General features: G+C 34.9%; 1 protein-coding gene across 1 annotated transcript in view; it reads right to left on the bottom strand.

The window, feature by feature from the left end:
• The window catches only part of CFAP46 (cilia and flagella associated protein 46), a 71,307-nt gene that overhangs the window by 40,100 nt on the left and 16,564 nt on the right, over nucleotides 1–14,643 (bottom strand). Inside the window, exons 13-23 of the mRNA XM_077182734.1 lie at nucleotides 14,219–14,339; nucleotides 12,351–12,474; nucleotides 11,306–11,436; nucleotides 9,833–9,978; nucleotides 9,177–9,310; nucleotides 7,396–7,608; nucleotides 5,980–6,190; nucleotides 5,470–5,619; nucleotides 4,628–4,735; nucleotides 2,928–3,109; nucleotides 1,154–1,285 (exon numbers count right to left, since the gene is read on the bottom strand). Coding sequence (XP_077038849.1) covers nucleotides 1,154–1,285; nucleotides 2,928–3,109; nucleotides 4,628–4,735; nucleotides 5,470–5,619; nucleotides 5,980–6,190; nucleotides 7,396–7,608; nucleotides 9,177–9,310; nucleotides 9,833–9,978; nucleotides 11,306–11,436; nucleotides 12,351–12,474; nucleotides 14,219–14,339 — 1,652 coding nt within the window. The remainder of the gene's footprint in view (nucleotides 1–1,153; nucleotides 1,286–2,927; nucleotides 3,110–4,627; nucleotides 4,736–5,469; nucleotides 5,620–5,979; nucleotides 6,191–7,395; nucleotides 7,609–9,176; nucleotides 9,311–9,832; nucleotides 9,979–11,305; nucleotides 11,437–12,350; nucleotides 12,475–14,218; nucleotides 14,340–14,643) is intronic.

Here is a 14,643-nt window from a genome sequence, read left to right as displayed (position 1 = left end):
CACACACTCAGCAGAATTAGGAATAAATAAGTAACATATTAATGATAATAATTAATTTTACTGTATTTCTGCATAATCTTAGCTCAAGAGCATTCATTTAAACAATAGCAGAAACCTCCTCAAGATGTTCTCATTGAAATAATGTACTTTATTTGGCTTCCTATAACGTTAATTTCTCATTCAAAAAAAAATTTGAAAATAAAACATAATAACTATTACTGTATTATGGATTTTGCTTAGTATAGTACCACAGTAACACAAGTATATGGCCCAAATGCCACTAGCTGCATCCACGTTGCTTTGAGCATATTTCTGCAAATGATACTTTGAATTAATAAAAGTTAATCCTCCATATTGTGACACACAGTACTCATCTGAGTGAGAATAAAGCTCGGCATTTCAGTGAAAAATTACAGATTGATGTAATGTAATCACCAATTGAATAGTGTCACTGTTTTAAAAAAAAGCAGTTTTTTGAAACTGCCAATATGATCACCCTCTAGACAGCACTCTTTAGATCACATTTAGACTGCTATGCCCAGTTTTAGGCCACCCAATACATGCCAGACACAGAGAAACCACAAGGAGCTCAGTGAAGGGCCACTGAGATGATCTAAGGACTGGACTGCACTTGCCTTGAGAAGAGGGCTAGCTGGAGAGGTGGCTTTAGGAGCCCTAAGGGGAAGTTTCTCAATAACCTAATAAAGTTATTGAGAAGCAACAGTCAGGCTCTTCCCAGTGAACGGCAGGACAAGCAAGAACATGCATAAGTTAAAACGAGAAAGGTTCAGAAATGTCCCCATGGGTACAACCATGCAGCAGAGCAGGTTATTCACAGAAGCTGCATGGCTCCATTCCTTGAGGTTTTCACAGCCAGACTGGATAAAGCCCTGGACTGGCCCCGCTTTGAGCAGGAGTCTGAACTAGATCCCTTCTGAGGATGGTGTGATTCTCTGACACTATAAAGTCAGCTATGTGGAAAGTAGTTGATAAATTTACTGAAGTGCAAAAATCTGCCAAATCCTTTGTTAAAGATTCCAATTCGCAATTATGTTGATTTTTATCAGTCTTGGGAGAAAATATGATGATCCCCAAAACTGTAACTAAATTTTAGATTTGTTTTATGTTAGTTTTCTCTCAACATAAAACATACCTGGCACTCTGAACAAAGGTTTGTGATGCTGCTACACGCAGATGTTTTCTTCCAGACAAATTCTCCATTATGCTCTTTCCTTTTATACAGGCTGCAATGCTTAACATTTCTTGTCTCACGCTGTTGCCAAGCCTGCATAAAGGCAAACATTTCAAGAAGCGCTAAGTCTTACAGGGTAAGATCATACCAATTCCTATTAATGATATATTCAAGTTGCTTCTATATAGATGTCCCTTGTTTAGGAAGTTACAAATCCTTTTATTGAGTTTTCTTTTAAAATTAGAAAACATTTCAAAAACAGAATATTTTGTGGAAAAGTAGACTAAAATATCTTTTTCACACCTCTACAGAAAATAACTGTGAAATCAGATTTTAAAAAACTATTATCTATATTCAGCAAGGAAAGAACAGAGATTTGTCATTTTCTCCCTATTTTTCACTACCGTACCAAAAAAATATTAGGTCTAAGTCCAACTTATACACCAAGCAATTAAAACCAGAAATCAGGAAAATTAGACACTTTTTGATACTTTATTTTGAGATTTGTCATGCTTGTGTCTGGTAAACTATACCCAGGGCTCTGGAGAAATTGATATGGATCCCACTCCACTACATGTAGAAGAAAACAATATAGATTTCAGTTCCAGAGTTAATCAGTTAAAAATTAATACACAAATAAATTGATAGCATTGGTTAATATCATTGATTAATAGCACCTTAGTAAGAAAAGAATAAATAGGATTTGCAGGAGTTTCCAGTGTCTCTGTCACCGAGCACCGCCCCCGCAGCAGCGCGGAGCTCGCCCTGGCTGTGCCCACGAGAGGGCGCCCCTGCCCACAGCGGGAGCTCACCAGGGGAAATCCAGCCTTGAACCGCCTTGACCACAACTCTGCACTTTCCATGGAAAACTGTCCTCTGCTCTCTGGAAATAGCATTGGCAATACATGACTGCACAATCAAACATTTTATCCTTCATTAGTTTGACTTCCTACATTCAGAAAAACTCCTATTAAATGGAGCTGATTCTTTCCTCTTTGGATAAAATTAAATTCTGCTTTTGGAGGAAATTCTTTTTCAAAATAGAGAGCTCAAAGGGCATCACCTTTTTTATAATAAAGGACTCCACCAATCAATAGATCCATTTATAGGTGCTTTTTTTTTTTTTTTTTTTTTTTTAAGCCAAGGTTCAAAATATCAGTTAAGGAAGAGACCGGGCTTTTAGAGGAATTAGTTACATTCCTATTGTACCCACCCACATGAACAGATGGCAATTTAGTGCTGTCAGACTACCTGACAGGAGAGCCTGGAATACAGGAACTGCTCATATCTTTCATCACCCCCAGCTTCAACTTGGTCCATGAACTACATAGCCCTTCAGTGTATTAGAGCCAGATGAGCACTGAAAGCAATTTGCTTCATCAAAAGAAGTAGAATCAGCTATTTTCTGCTTAGAGATTATAAAAGAGTCAAAATATTACAATTTCCAGAGATCATTTCAGAGCAGCGGTGCCCCCGAAAGACACCCAAACACAGAAATGTACAAGCTTCTGACTCCCTTGGATAGCAAGTTTCATCTATCTGAATGAGGTCCAGAGCCACAATCTGGATCTCCCACTGCCTTTTACTTTCATTTTCATCTGTAGCTGCACAATTTTTTTGGAAAAAAGATTCCTCCATTTTTGTTTTGACCAGACACATTTATCCTCTTTACTTTCTTCAAAACTTATGGTAATTCAAGTACATTACCATATCATAGGAAATTCTATATACTTACACGCTGTATTTCTTAATATTTCTGTTGAGGACAAAATTCTCATCTGAATCCAAGATCCTTTGGGAACAAGTCATCACTCTTTCATAGTCTTGTGATACATATGCAAAATACATAAGTCGTGTCAGTGTCTGCAATTCCACTAAGGAATCTGACCAACTGCACTCTAAAGCCAGATCCAGTAACTAGGATTAAAAAAAAAAGGTTAAAATTGGAGGTTTTTATATGCTTTTTTTTACAACCCACCTGGGCATGGAACAAGTATATGATAAAGCCATCTAGAATATGAAAGAGCTACAAGTACAATCAAAATATACAATGGAGAGGCCTCATTCACTGTGTAGTAAGTATTAACATAGTGTGTGCAAATCCAGGTACAATTGTGCATGCCTTCCGGCCTGAAGTGTCTGCCAGGACTTGTCCTATGTCCTCAGTCATCTTTCAAAAACCAGTGGAATAAGATTTTCAAAACTCAGAGCCCATTTTAGTTAAGTCGAAAGTAAGAATGGGACATAGAAGCAGTTTTGCAACAACCAGTAACTGTAATAAGTAGTTGCTATGTATGCTGTTGTATACGTGGCAGCTCAGGAGAGCTTGGGCTCCATAATCTTAGAGGTATTTTCCAACCTAAACATACATACATATAGATATAGGTAGTTACAGATCGTTTCATATGTAGTTTCATTATAGGATCTAAATGTTTTCATTTCATTTCTTTTGTACATGTCAAAGGTCCACCTTTTTAGGATAGTGGTAATTGTTAATTAATTGCTCCAAATGAAGATACTACAACACTGCTATATAAAACTATGCCAGTGAATTGATAGCTAAAGTTAACTCATAATATTTGACATAAATCTGTACACCAACTAGAATTAGATACCTATTTATTCTTAAGGACCTAGTTCCTAGCTATCAGTAATAGTTTGTTGTTGTCCTGCCAACCTGCTAGTTTTATTTTACAGTCAATCAATAGTAACCATGTGTAGTTGTGTTCTACCTTGCAACTGTCAAAAGAAAATTTGCTCTAATGTGAAGCTGTCTGTTGAAATGCTGAATGCTTCTAATACAAACCCAAACCTCCCTGTAACTACCTGAAGAGGCTGGAGTCAGGGAGGGGTCAGTGTCTTTTCCCAGGTAACAAGCAACAGGACAAGAAGAAACAGCCTCAAGTCACACCAGGGGAGGTTTAGGTTGGATGCTGGGAAAATTCCTTCCCTGAAAGGGAGTCCCCATCCCTGGGGGGATTAAAAAGTTGTGTGGATGTGGCACCTGGAGACCTTGGCAGTTCTGGGGGAACAGCTGGACTCCGTGATCTCACAGGGCTCTTCTAACCTAAACAACTTTAAGCTTCTATCAAGTTTTCTCCAGAAGAAAAATGAAAGGTTAGAAGTATGGTTCTGTACAGAATTCACCTGAACCCGTTATGCTCATCTGATGATTACTGAAACAATCTGCCAGAGCAACATAAGCATAAACTGAATATTTATATTCTAATGGTATCTTATCTTTGGATAAATAAAATTATTCTGTCACAAAAATCTCCTTCCTGCCATAAATATTTCATCTCTTGGTTAAAGAAAATAATGGTACAACAAAAGATTCAAAAATAATTTAAACTCTATTTAAAATTGAATTTGAAATAAAATTCATAGTACACAATTTCTTAAAACTCAGGAGCTAATAAAATAAACCCTAAATACCTGAGATAAGCTAGGAAGAGTGAAATCCATGAGACCCAAGCCATTACATGAATACATTTCCAGACCAACAAGAATTCTCGCCAGAGGATTTTGCACTTCATCATTATTCTAAGCAGAAATAAAAAAATCACATTCAGAGATTTTTTTTTGCAAGTTAATATTATTAAGGACATTAATTGAGATGATGATGATGATGATGATGATAATAATAATAATATAATGTTTGAAAACCTCAGTTTGCTCTAAGCAATTCCTGCTCTGTACTGTGTCCTTAAAATCCTTGGTTTTTGTATTTATATATTTTTAATTAACACTGTGAACTCTGAACTACTAGTTTCAACACTAAAAGCCCACATCAACAATACAGTGAAGGCAAATTTCATATGCCACTGAGAGGTTCCAGTTTTAAAGACACTAAAAAATATAAGAATTAAATATTTCTTTCCAGCTTACTAGGTCTATAATGTATATCTATAAAGAAGCCATAGTAAATGTTGACATTAATATAGCTGATTTTTCTTAACATTTTTAATGCAGCCATTTTATTATTTTACATTTGTGAATTCAAAATCAATTTTGCTCAACAGTCATCATATGACAAACATCACCATGGTAGCTAACATCATAAGGAAGAGTTAAGAAATGTAGACTCACTGCTATACCCAATGTGAAAAATTTGCTGTGTTCTGCAAGGAACTGCAGACAAAATTTATTTTTACATTATGTTCAAAAATACAGAAGAAAATGTACCTTGATAATTTCAGTCATTATTAAATGAATTTATGAATTTAACTTCTCTCAGTAAAGTTTCAACATTATGCAGGATTTCAGGGAAATCATACCTCCCCCCGAGTCCCAAGCTGATGTCTGATCTGCTGCTGGTTTAACTGCTTTGCTTTCACCCAGGTAGCAATGATCTGTTGTTGTGTAGCAATAGAGACTTTTTCATTAGGTTTGGTCCCAGTCATTGCATTTAGGGCAAATTCACAAATCTAAACACCAAGAAGAGAAAAAAAAAGTGAAATACAGGAGAATGTGGAAAGTTTCTTGTACGTTTCTTGTATGGAACATGCTATCCATTAGTTATTTTTAGGTTATTGCACATGCATCTCTAAGCCAAACAACAGCTGCTTTAAGCCAACCCAAGGCAAACAGAAGTTACAGTCCTCAACCCCAAGTTGGTAAGGAGCTCCAATGTGCATTTGGGAAGGATTTGTGGTGACAGAAACTGTAAAAGAAGATAGCTTTTTAAAAAAAACAAACAACTTCTACTCTTGAATTTATAGGAATTCATTCTGCTGTAATATATGACAGCAGAATGAAAGTGACTACAAGAAATCAGGGGTCTGCACCTCTAAGGCAGCTTTGATGTCAGGAAATCCAGTAGGATCTACTGAAAAAGACTGGATGACATTTTCTTTTTCCTGTTTCTTTGCTGCAGCTTTTCTGCTACTCTCTACTGCTGTATCTTCTATCGTCTCAGCAGGCTTTGGCTTTGGAATCCAAGAAATAATTAGGCCTCGAGCCAAAGCATTACATAACATCAGTAAAACTTCAGTACTTCTGTAGAAGAAAACAAAAATCAGAAGCACATACTGCATCAGATCAAAATAAAAAGGCAGGAATAAATTTATTGATTTCAGGAAGTAAGCATTACTTGAAAATCTAGTTTTTTCATAGAAAGCAAAATTATGGATATTACCCAAAAAAATCTGCCTGTTGGTAAAGCAGTTTAATGATTAAAACTAAAAAACCCAGAATCAATTTTCAGTTAACATCAATTTTTCTCATATGAAAAGAACAACTATTTTCTAAAAAAGTATCCTAAACCAAGCCCTTCACATTTTTTATGGTTATCATGCCAATCCACTGCCAAGCAGAAATTTTTGGGTTTTTTGGGTTTTGGTGTTTTTTTTCAGAAAACATGAACCTTACTATACCTAAGAGATTATGGCTAGTACATATTGATGTAAGTATCAAAATAAATAAGCAGGTCTTACCAGTCTTCATCTCTGCACAAACAGAAATCTTAATTTTATTCCCCACTACTGTTAAAAGAGACTTCTTTGCTGCTGGTCATTACTCTACATAGTGGTGAGGCCAGTCCCAATGAAGTTCCAAAATATCTAAGAATTTGTCCTATAGTCAGATTTTGACTAGAGTATCTACTCCACAATGGTTGATCATTCTCCCATTGCATTTACTGCAGGACAGGATTTCTCTAAACCACTGTGGAATCCATGTTCCCATTTTCATGGTCTACTAACGAGCACATTCCCTTTATTTCTTTTGTTTTCTATTTTCTCGCATTTCAGAACCAGCAGTAATCTGCTTACACTGGTTAGAACTATTTGCAATGAAGTATCTTTACAAAATAATTCAAGATCAGAGAACTGACAGCAGGCAAATGCATTTTGAGCTGTTGTGCAAACAGAGTCTCAGAGAATTTTCCCAATTTTCTGACTAACTTAACAAAATGCTATTTTGCATGCACATGTTGCTATTCCACGCTGAAGAGAAAGTAATATTTATTGGTCTAAAGTTATCATGGCTTACAGTGTATAGCAACAAAGAACAAACAGAAAGGATTAACACTTATTTTCACAATTTATCTCCTGAGCTACTCTATATATACACCAAGACTCCTTCACTGCCAATGAAAGCCAGCAATAAATATTTCACAGCACAAAGTGACTTTCAATATTTGCAATAATATTTTCTGTGTTTTAGAAAAAAGAGTATGTTCATATCCAAGCATCTCAATTTACCCATCATGCCTGACAGTCTTGATAGCTCCAAGAAGAGTCTGCAGGTACTCAATAATGTCCCTCTGTCTTCCTGAAGAAATCACATGTCTGTTGTAATTTAAGATATACACCACAGCATTGTGAACAATCCAGGCTTCATTCAATTCTTCTCCTATTTCAGCTGCACGTTGGAAGTTTTCCATAGCATACTGAGATAAGCTGTCTATCCATAAACTATAAAATTAGTATAAATTAGTATAAGGAAGCTGTTATTCCAAAGCTTCAACACTAGAAGGAATTCTATCATAAGGTTAAATATGCAGTACTACCAACAACAAGAACAAAAATGTAATAAATTTTCATTAAATTTTAATTAACTAATTTAGTTGCATTTATTAAGTTCTCATCCACTGACTTAATTTTACTTCAGTGAGAAAAGATGGTTCAGAAAAGGAAGTAGTACCAACATAAAATGAGTAGTCTCTGACATTGAAATGCTATTAGCTTAAAAAACAGTGTCTATGGTTCAGGTTTCATCCACATGTTTGGGTTTTTTAAATGCGTGTGTGAATCCACCCATCAGTGCTAGAAATCAAACAACCGTGTCAAGGCTCTACTTGAACATAGATATGAATGAGGCATGCCATCTGAGAGTTAAGGACACATCTTTTTTACTCAAAACTGCATGTGTTGTTGCACTCAAAGACATTTCCAGGTGCTTTGAAATGCTGTAATATTTTCAAATAGAATAACATTTTCTTCACAGTCTGTGCAATAACTTCCTTTCAATAAATTTATTTTCTTTCTTAATTATCAAAATGTACTATTACTTTGAAAAAACAATACTAAAATACAGTCTTGAATGATCATACAGAATTGCCATGGTTCCAAAGTCATGAAGTCAAAAGCACAAACTGACAATGGGTATGTCAACAGTGGTACAGGACACAGTACCAGACCAAAGTCCTTTTTTTCCTACAGGTTTTTAATCTAATTAGGTAAACTCAAAAATAGCTAGTAGCAAATTTTGGAACAGAGTTCTCATCTTCTTTGCCCCTTGGCTCTGATCAGTTTATAATTTTTCCCATTCTACTGAACATTCGCAAGCAGACAGAGTGAGAAACTTTACTTAATTTTCAGATTTCATGAACAGACCTAGGGACACGACTCTGCCATCATGATCTCTCAGGACACTGTAACAATAAGGCTGGAATCACTATGAACGTGAACAGCAGAGAGTCTAAGCATCATCTTCAGAAATCTCACTCCTCCTTCTTCTCCTTCGCAAGAAATAATCATGTCAGACTAGTAAAAAACAGTGCTTGCTATATTCTACTCTCCCAAATTCATTTCAGTTGATTGGATGGAGCACACTAGATTCGAAAACTGGAATAATTCATCATATGCATTCAGTACTATGAAATCATTATATGTATAGGAGCTAAAAAGCAAGACAAAAAGAGCTTTTGGATTTGAGAAAACATATTTTTAAATACAGAATTTAATTATCTAAGTGTCAATGTACAACAATTATTTTTCAGCTTGGAACACTAGCTTCTAGTTTCAGAGAAATAAATGTTAAATGAAAAATAAAATGCACACTCCAGAATGAAAGGAAACCTAAGAAAAATATCTCAAACTATTTTTTAGATCTTTTTCCCGTTTCCCGTGACTACCCACCAAAATGAAGAATCTGGTGACAATTTTACTAAGGAGAAACAGTTTTTGCAGTTATCAGCAGTGTCTCATAATAATGATCTGTTAAGAGTTCCTTGGTCTTGATATGTATTACAAAAAAGTACCTGTATGTTTTCCATTCTGGATCACTGTCAGGAAGATACGAAACACGTCCTGGATGATAGTGGTATGCAGCTTCTGGAGGTACAGCATGATCATTCAGCTTGACTCCCTGCAGTCTTAATAAATGAACAGTTGCCTGAAAAGACACAGAGAAATAAATTGTCTACCCAGGTTACCATTGTAAAAACAGATTATTTCTTCCTAGTAGTGCTGTTACCTCTACAAAAATTAAAAAAAAACAATGTTTTTTCAAATACTGTACAGGCATGTACAAGTATATGAAATACAATGCTCAGTACTTCATAAGCTTAAAATTGTCTACAGCTAATTTTACTAAATAATTACATGGAGAAAACCCCGTAATTTATATATGTAAGTTTTTCAATTACGCTGGAACTTCATGGATCCAGAAATGTAATGTCAGATGTCAAAAATTTACAGTAGAATCTCTTGTAAAGTAGTGTTATCAGCACCTCCAGTAAAACTATAGCTACAGTTACTTTCACACATTATTTTGATAAGGTTGCTTCATGAAACCACTTCTTCCTTTACTTCCGATGGAGATAGAAAATAACTAAACTCAAAATTCTGGTGCTTCAAGATTTGTATATAAAACAAAACTAAACAAATATGAATGACAGTTATGTAATTTATTTACCTCTGCATTAATAAATCTTATTTCTGCTAGTATTCTGAATAAATCTGCTTCAAAAGAAAAGGATTTAGCAGGCAGCAATGATTTTCCCGATGAGCGGCCACGTTGACCATCCATCATCACATTTGCATTAGCTTTATTCTTCTGTGCTAAAAATAAATAAACCCATTATTATTTCCATGCAAATCATCGTCTTCATTTTTAAATTTAAAAATCCCTACATATTCTTAAATTCACAAGGAATAGTTAGCAAGAAAAGATTTTTAATTATTTCAAGTAACTAACTTTTACATTATTGCCATTTATTGCACTCAAAACCTGTTCCCAAGCAGTGCTGAGGCATTTGTTACCTGTGATTTTTCTTCATTTCAATTTATTTATAATCTTCAATATTTGCAGCAAATAACTTGTTCCAGTCATAGTATGCATACTGAAATTTCAGTGTGAATAGATGAATAGACTCCATGGCCTCTAGTTCAATTTTACTGCATAAATGGAAGTGGAGCATAGAAATGGATTATGCAGAGGCTAAAGTCTTTTTGCATTTGAATCATGGACTGGGTTGACTTTCTGGTAATGCACACATTGGTAAAGAGGAATTTAGTTTAATAATGAAGAGAAAGGACTAAGGTTGTTTTAATATAAACACAAAGTTTGTAATTCTACCAAGTTTCAATTCATCGTGCTTTTGGTGCATGGTTGCCTTCAGTTTCCGGTAAGTGTATTTATTTTTCCCTTATTTTGTTTGGAAAGAAGACAAAAGACTAAACATGGCTAGTCTGAAGATGCAAAACTTGTGAAAGAAAACCAGCAAATTAATGTGCTATTTTAAATGGACTTTGGAAAAAAATATGGAATAGATTCGATTAACTTTAGCCAGTGAAAAGAAAAACCATTTCATCTATTCTTAAATATGAATTTTACAAATTCCCTAACAACTTTAAAAGCCAGTAAGCAGAGAGTGATTTGAAAGTGCTTTGCCCCAAGTTAAAAACTCTTAACATGCACTAGGTTTCCAGCAGACCCTTAAGGAACAAGGTACAATGTTGGATACCTCAGAGGAAACACTCACTAATAGGGGATTAAAGGGTAAAAAAGGTTAACATGTGAGCCTCATACAAAGTGACTTACAACCCATTTTTCTTCAGCTCCATCAGACATGAATGATATGGACCTAGATGACCATGAGGGAATTTGCCTGTGTTCGTAAGACAGGCAGATGTATTTCACAGAAGTGCTTCTCTACAGCACTGGTGAAACACTTCTGACAGCAGAGTATGGCTTCTACAAAAAACATGTAATGACTGATTTCTAGATTTGGAAGTTCAACATGTATGCCAACATGCAGTGCCAGAAAAGAAACTCAGGGAACTTTGGGAATGGGAGGAAATAAAATAATATTGTCTGTCTCCTTTTAGTAACTTCAATAAACGATTAATAAGTTCCTTACAAGATTGAAAATGATTTGTCACTTACTTTGTTTATGCTTTGTTGCCTCCCTAGACAAAATATCATCATACAAGAGGCAAAATCTACATGCTGCACGACAGACATCCCACACTTCCTGTTTACATGCAACTTTTGCCAAATCTGCCCAAAGGATAATTCTACCAAAGAAAAAGCATAAATAAAATTAGTTAATAAGCAGGATTAGGTTCCACAGTTCAGGACTGACAAAAATAATCTTGTCAATAATGATGGCCATCAGGAAAAAAAATTACATCTAATCAAAATTAATAAATGGAAGACTTCTTGTCAGTAGCAAAGGTAACGCTATTACTTTATGTATTAAAAATAATCTCTTCAGCATACCAAGAGACAGAATTCTTCTCTTGGATGGTAATTCTACCTAAGTTTCAAAACACGTGTGACAACCCTCATTTTCTATCTCATAAAGTAAACTAAATATTTCAAAACTAATGTTGAGAATTTAAAAATAAGTCTTGAAAACTAGTCTGGATTTAGAATCTTTTAAAAAACAACTGCCTTTAAATTTCAGCACAGGAATTTTTAGTGCAGCAAAAAGGTAGACACATCCTTTTAACTAAAGAATGACAAAATTATATATAAATAGAAAAATGAAACCTGTCATTTTTCTAGAGATTAATCTTTCTGACTCTCAGAATGAACTACTTAGCTTTTTAACCAAAAAAGTTGTAGTACATGATGTGCTTCTTAGGTACAAGGACTTAAAAAGACACTTGCAAGTATCAATTCTTCATCAAGTACAAGCCTTAATCCACGCATCCCTCTGAATGTTGGGCTCACATCAATAGAACAGGTGAGTTCAAGTGTGCATGTGAGAAAGCAGATTAGAAATAGGGAAAGAATAAAATTCTGCATAGCATGGAAATAGAGCTTTCTGAACACAAAACTATACACACGCTTCAATATGTTGCCGGAGGCTGAAATATTCAACCTCTTACAAGGTACCATCCACTAAAAACCTCAGAGACAGAGCCTTTCCTCTTAAAGACTTCTACAAAAGATGAAAGAGACACTTCTGATCTGTAGCAATTACCTTTCTCTGCAATTTCCATTTTTTAAGTGTTTCAAATGTTCATCAACTTTCTTCACACTTTTAGTATGATGTTGGGCTTTTGCACAGAGGTAGCTTATTTGACTATTACTTTTACCTGAGAAAACTTGGTGAAGAAATAAAAATTAATGGTAGTTTTTTATAGATTAGAAATTTTAAAATCTACAAGAATGGCAAGGAATTAGATCCATAATTCCTTGCTGAAACACTCAAAATCCAGCCCTTTTCTCATTTCTTCAAGCTTTCCCCAAACCAACCAACCAACATAAAATCATGTATTCTACCAACATCTATTTTGGTTTTTTCCTGTATCTTGAAATACAGTTGTCCCATCCAAAACTAATCTATGCTTGTTTAGTGTCCAAATATCTCAAATAGACTACTTTTCTGACAGGACATGTAGTGCTCCAGTTAGGTTCATTCAAGAGCAAGTGAACCATGTGTATGAAGTACACACTCATGCTGAAAACAGAAAGTTTTTTCATGCAACTGAAAAGAAAAAATAACTATATAAATCTGATGTTCTGTCCTATGTACATTTAATATAATAAATGTGCATATGTATTTTCTTACTCCTTCAATGCACATGAATAAGCTTGTGGCAACTTAAGTCATAGAAAAAGCAAAAACTCACTGCTTGGATGACAGCCTAAGAAACAACTGAAATTTTTCAGAACAAAATAATATAAATATTATGTCAAAAGAAGTCTTGTAATAGCTTCAATGTTGTAATAATCTCACTCATTTTAAAAATTCAGCCTGGAAGGCTAATGTGTGCTCAGATTTATTCTCAGAGGAATCTCAAAAGTAATTGTACAGTTGTTAAGTTAAAATTTAACAGCAAGGAGATGTCCACGATTTTAATTCTCTTCGTTTCACAAATACGATAAATTTTATCACTTTAAATAATCTATGAAAATGTTTTCCAGCAGTATAGTTTTCACATTCTTAAAAGGACTGCACAGAGTCGAACGGTTGATCTGTAAATATGACTCTGGCTTCTAAGTGATTAGTTGATCAAGTTTGAAATGGGGATATGAAAGGTGAACTTTGTGACCTGGCTGAACAGACAGCATGGTGTTCCACAGCACACACAGGCTGCTCTGGAAGCAACAGGACTCTTTCTGTAGCATTCCCTTCCTCCAGCATAATCTCTACTGCAGGAGTACACTGGTTTTACTCAGAGTTAGTAAAATTAGTCACATACACATACTTGATTCATTGCCAAGATAGTACAAAACAGTTTAAGCAATCAGGAAAGAGTGTTCCCTGTCCACTCTTCCTCAACCAGGCGCTGTATAATCACAAACTGATTTTGTTTTTCTGTTTGAGGCGTAAGGAATATATCCATTTATGTTGCATGTTTTAGAAAGTAAATAATGAATTCACATCTAAATCTCTGTGCAAAACTAGAGCTCTCAAAGGCAAGATTTTAGAAGAGAATAACAATTACAATATAGAAAGAATAATTAAAAAGTGTTAATTACAAAAAGTGTTAATTACACCAGGTATTATTGCGTGAAATTTCTGAAAACACCACTTAAAAATGACCCTGGTTATAAAAACATTCAGGAATTGTACTTAGTGAAAATAGAACTACTTACAGCACACTACAGCACAACAGTAGGATTCAGAGGAATTTGGAGGGGAAATCAACACCTTTTCCAGTATCACCATACAACTTTTTTATCCCTAATGAAAATAATAGGAAGTCTGCCACAGAATTCAGCAGAACTATCACTTCATCTGTATTGTAATATTCCCTATATGTTGCCACCAGATGCAATGTCCAGCCTTTAAGAGTGTGCAAAGCAAAGTTAGTAACTTTTAGTCACATGCACATACTTTACCTTTAGCTGCATTTTCACTGTCAAGGACTATTTGAAATGTGTCAGGAGCTAATGCAAGACCTGCATTTACCAGAAGTGATCTCTTTTTCCTCATATTATCCTTTTGTTTTCCCCTTTTAGCCTGCATAAAGAAAAGAACTCATTGTCATAAGGCTCATTTTATATTCCAACTAGATCTTATTTACTAAACATAACAGAATATACATCATATATCTTGCAACTACCAAAAAATACCCATAGACTTGTGTATCTTTAGGTATCTTACACATCATTCTACAGCATGACTGTGGTGGTTTGACTGTCATTGAAAGTGACTGCGGAACTTGTGTTGATATTCATGATTACACCACAGATAATTTAATACGATGTGCTGTTTCTGCTTCTCATGAATCTTTACAGTATATTCCTCATTATATAACCTGACA

This window comes from Agelaius phoeniceus, chromosome 9 (genome assembly GCF_051311805.1).
Source record: "Agelaius phoeniceus isolate bAgePho1 chromosome 9, bAgePho1.hap1, whole genome shotgun sequence".
Lineage (NCBI taxonomy): Eukaryota > Metazoa > Chordata > Aves > Passeriformes > Icteridae > Agelaius > Agelaius phoeniceus.
The sequence above is the reverse complement of the archived record's forward strand: the minus strand, read 5'-3'. Positions and strand labels throughout refer to the sequence as shown.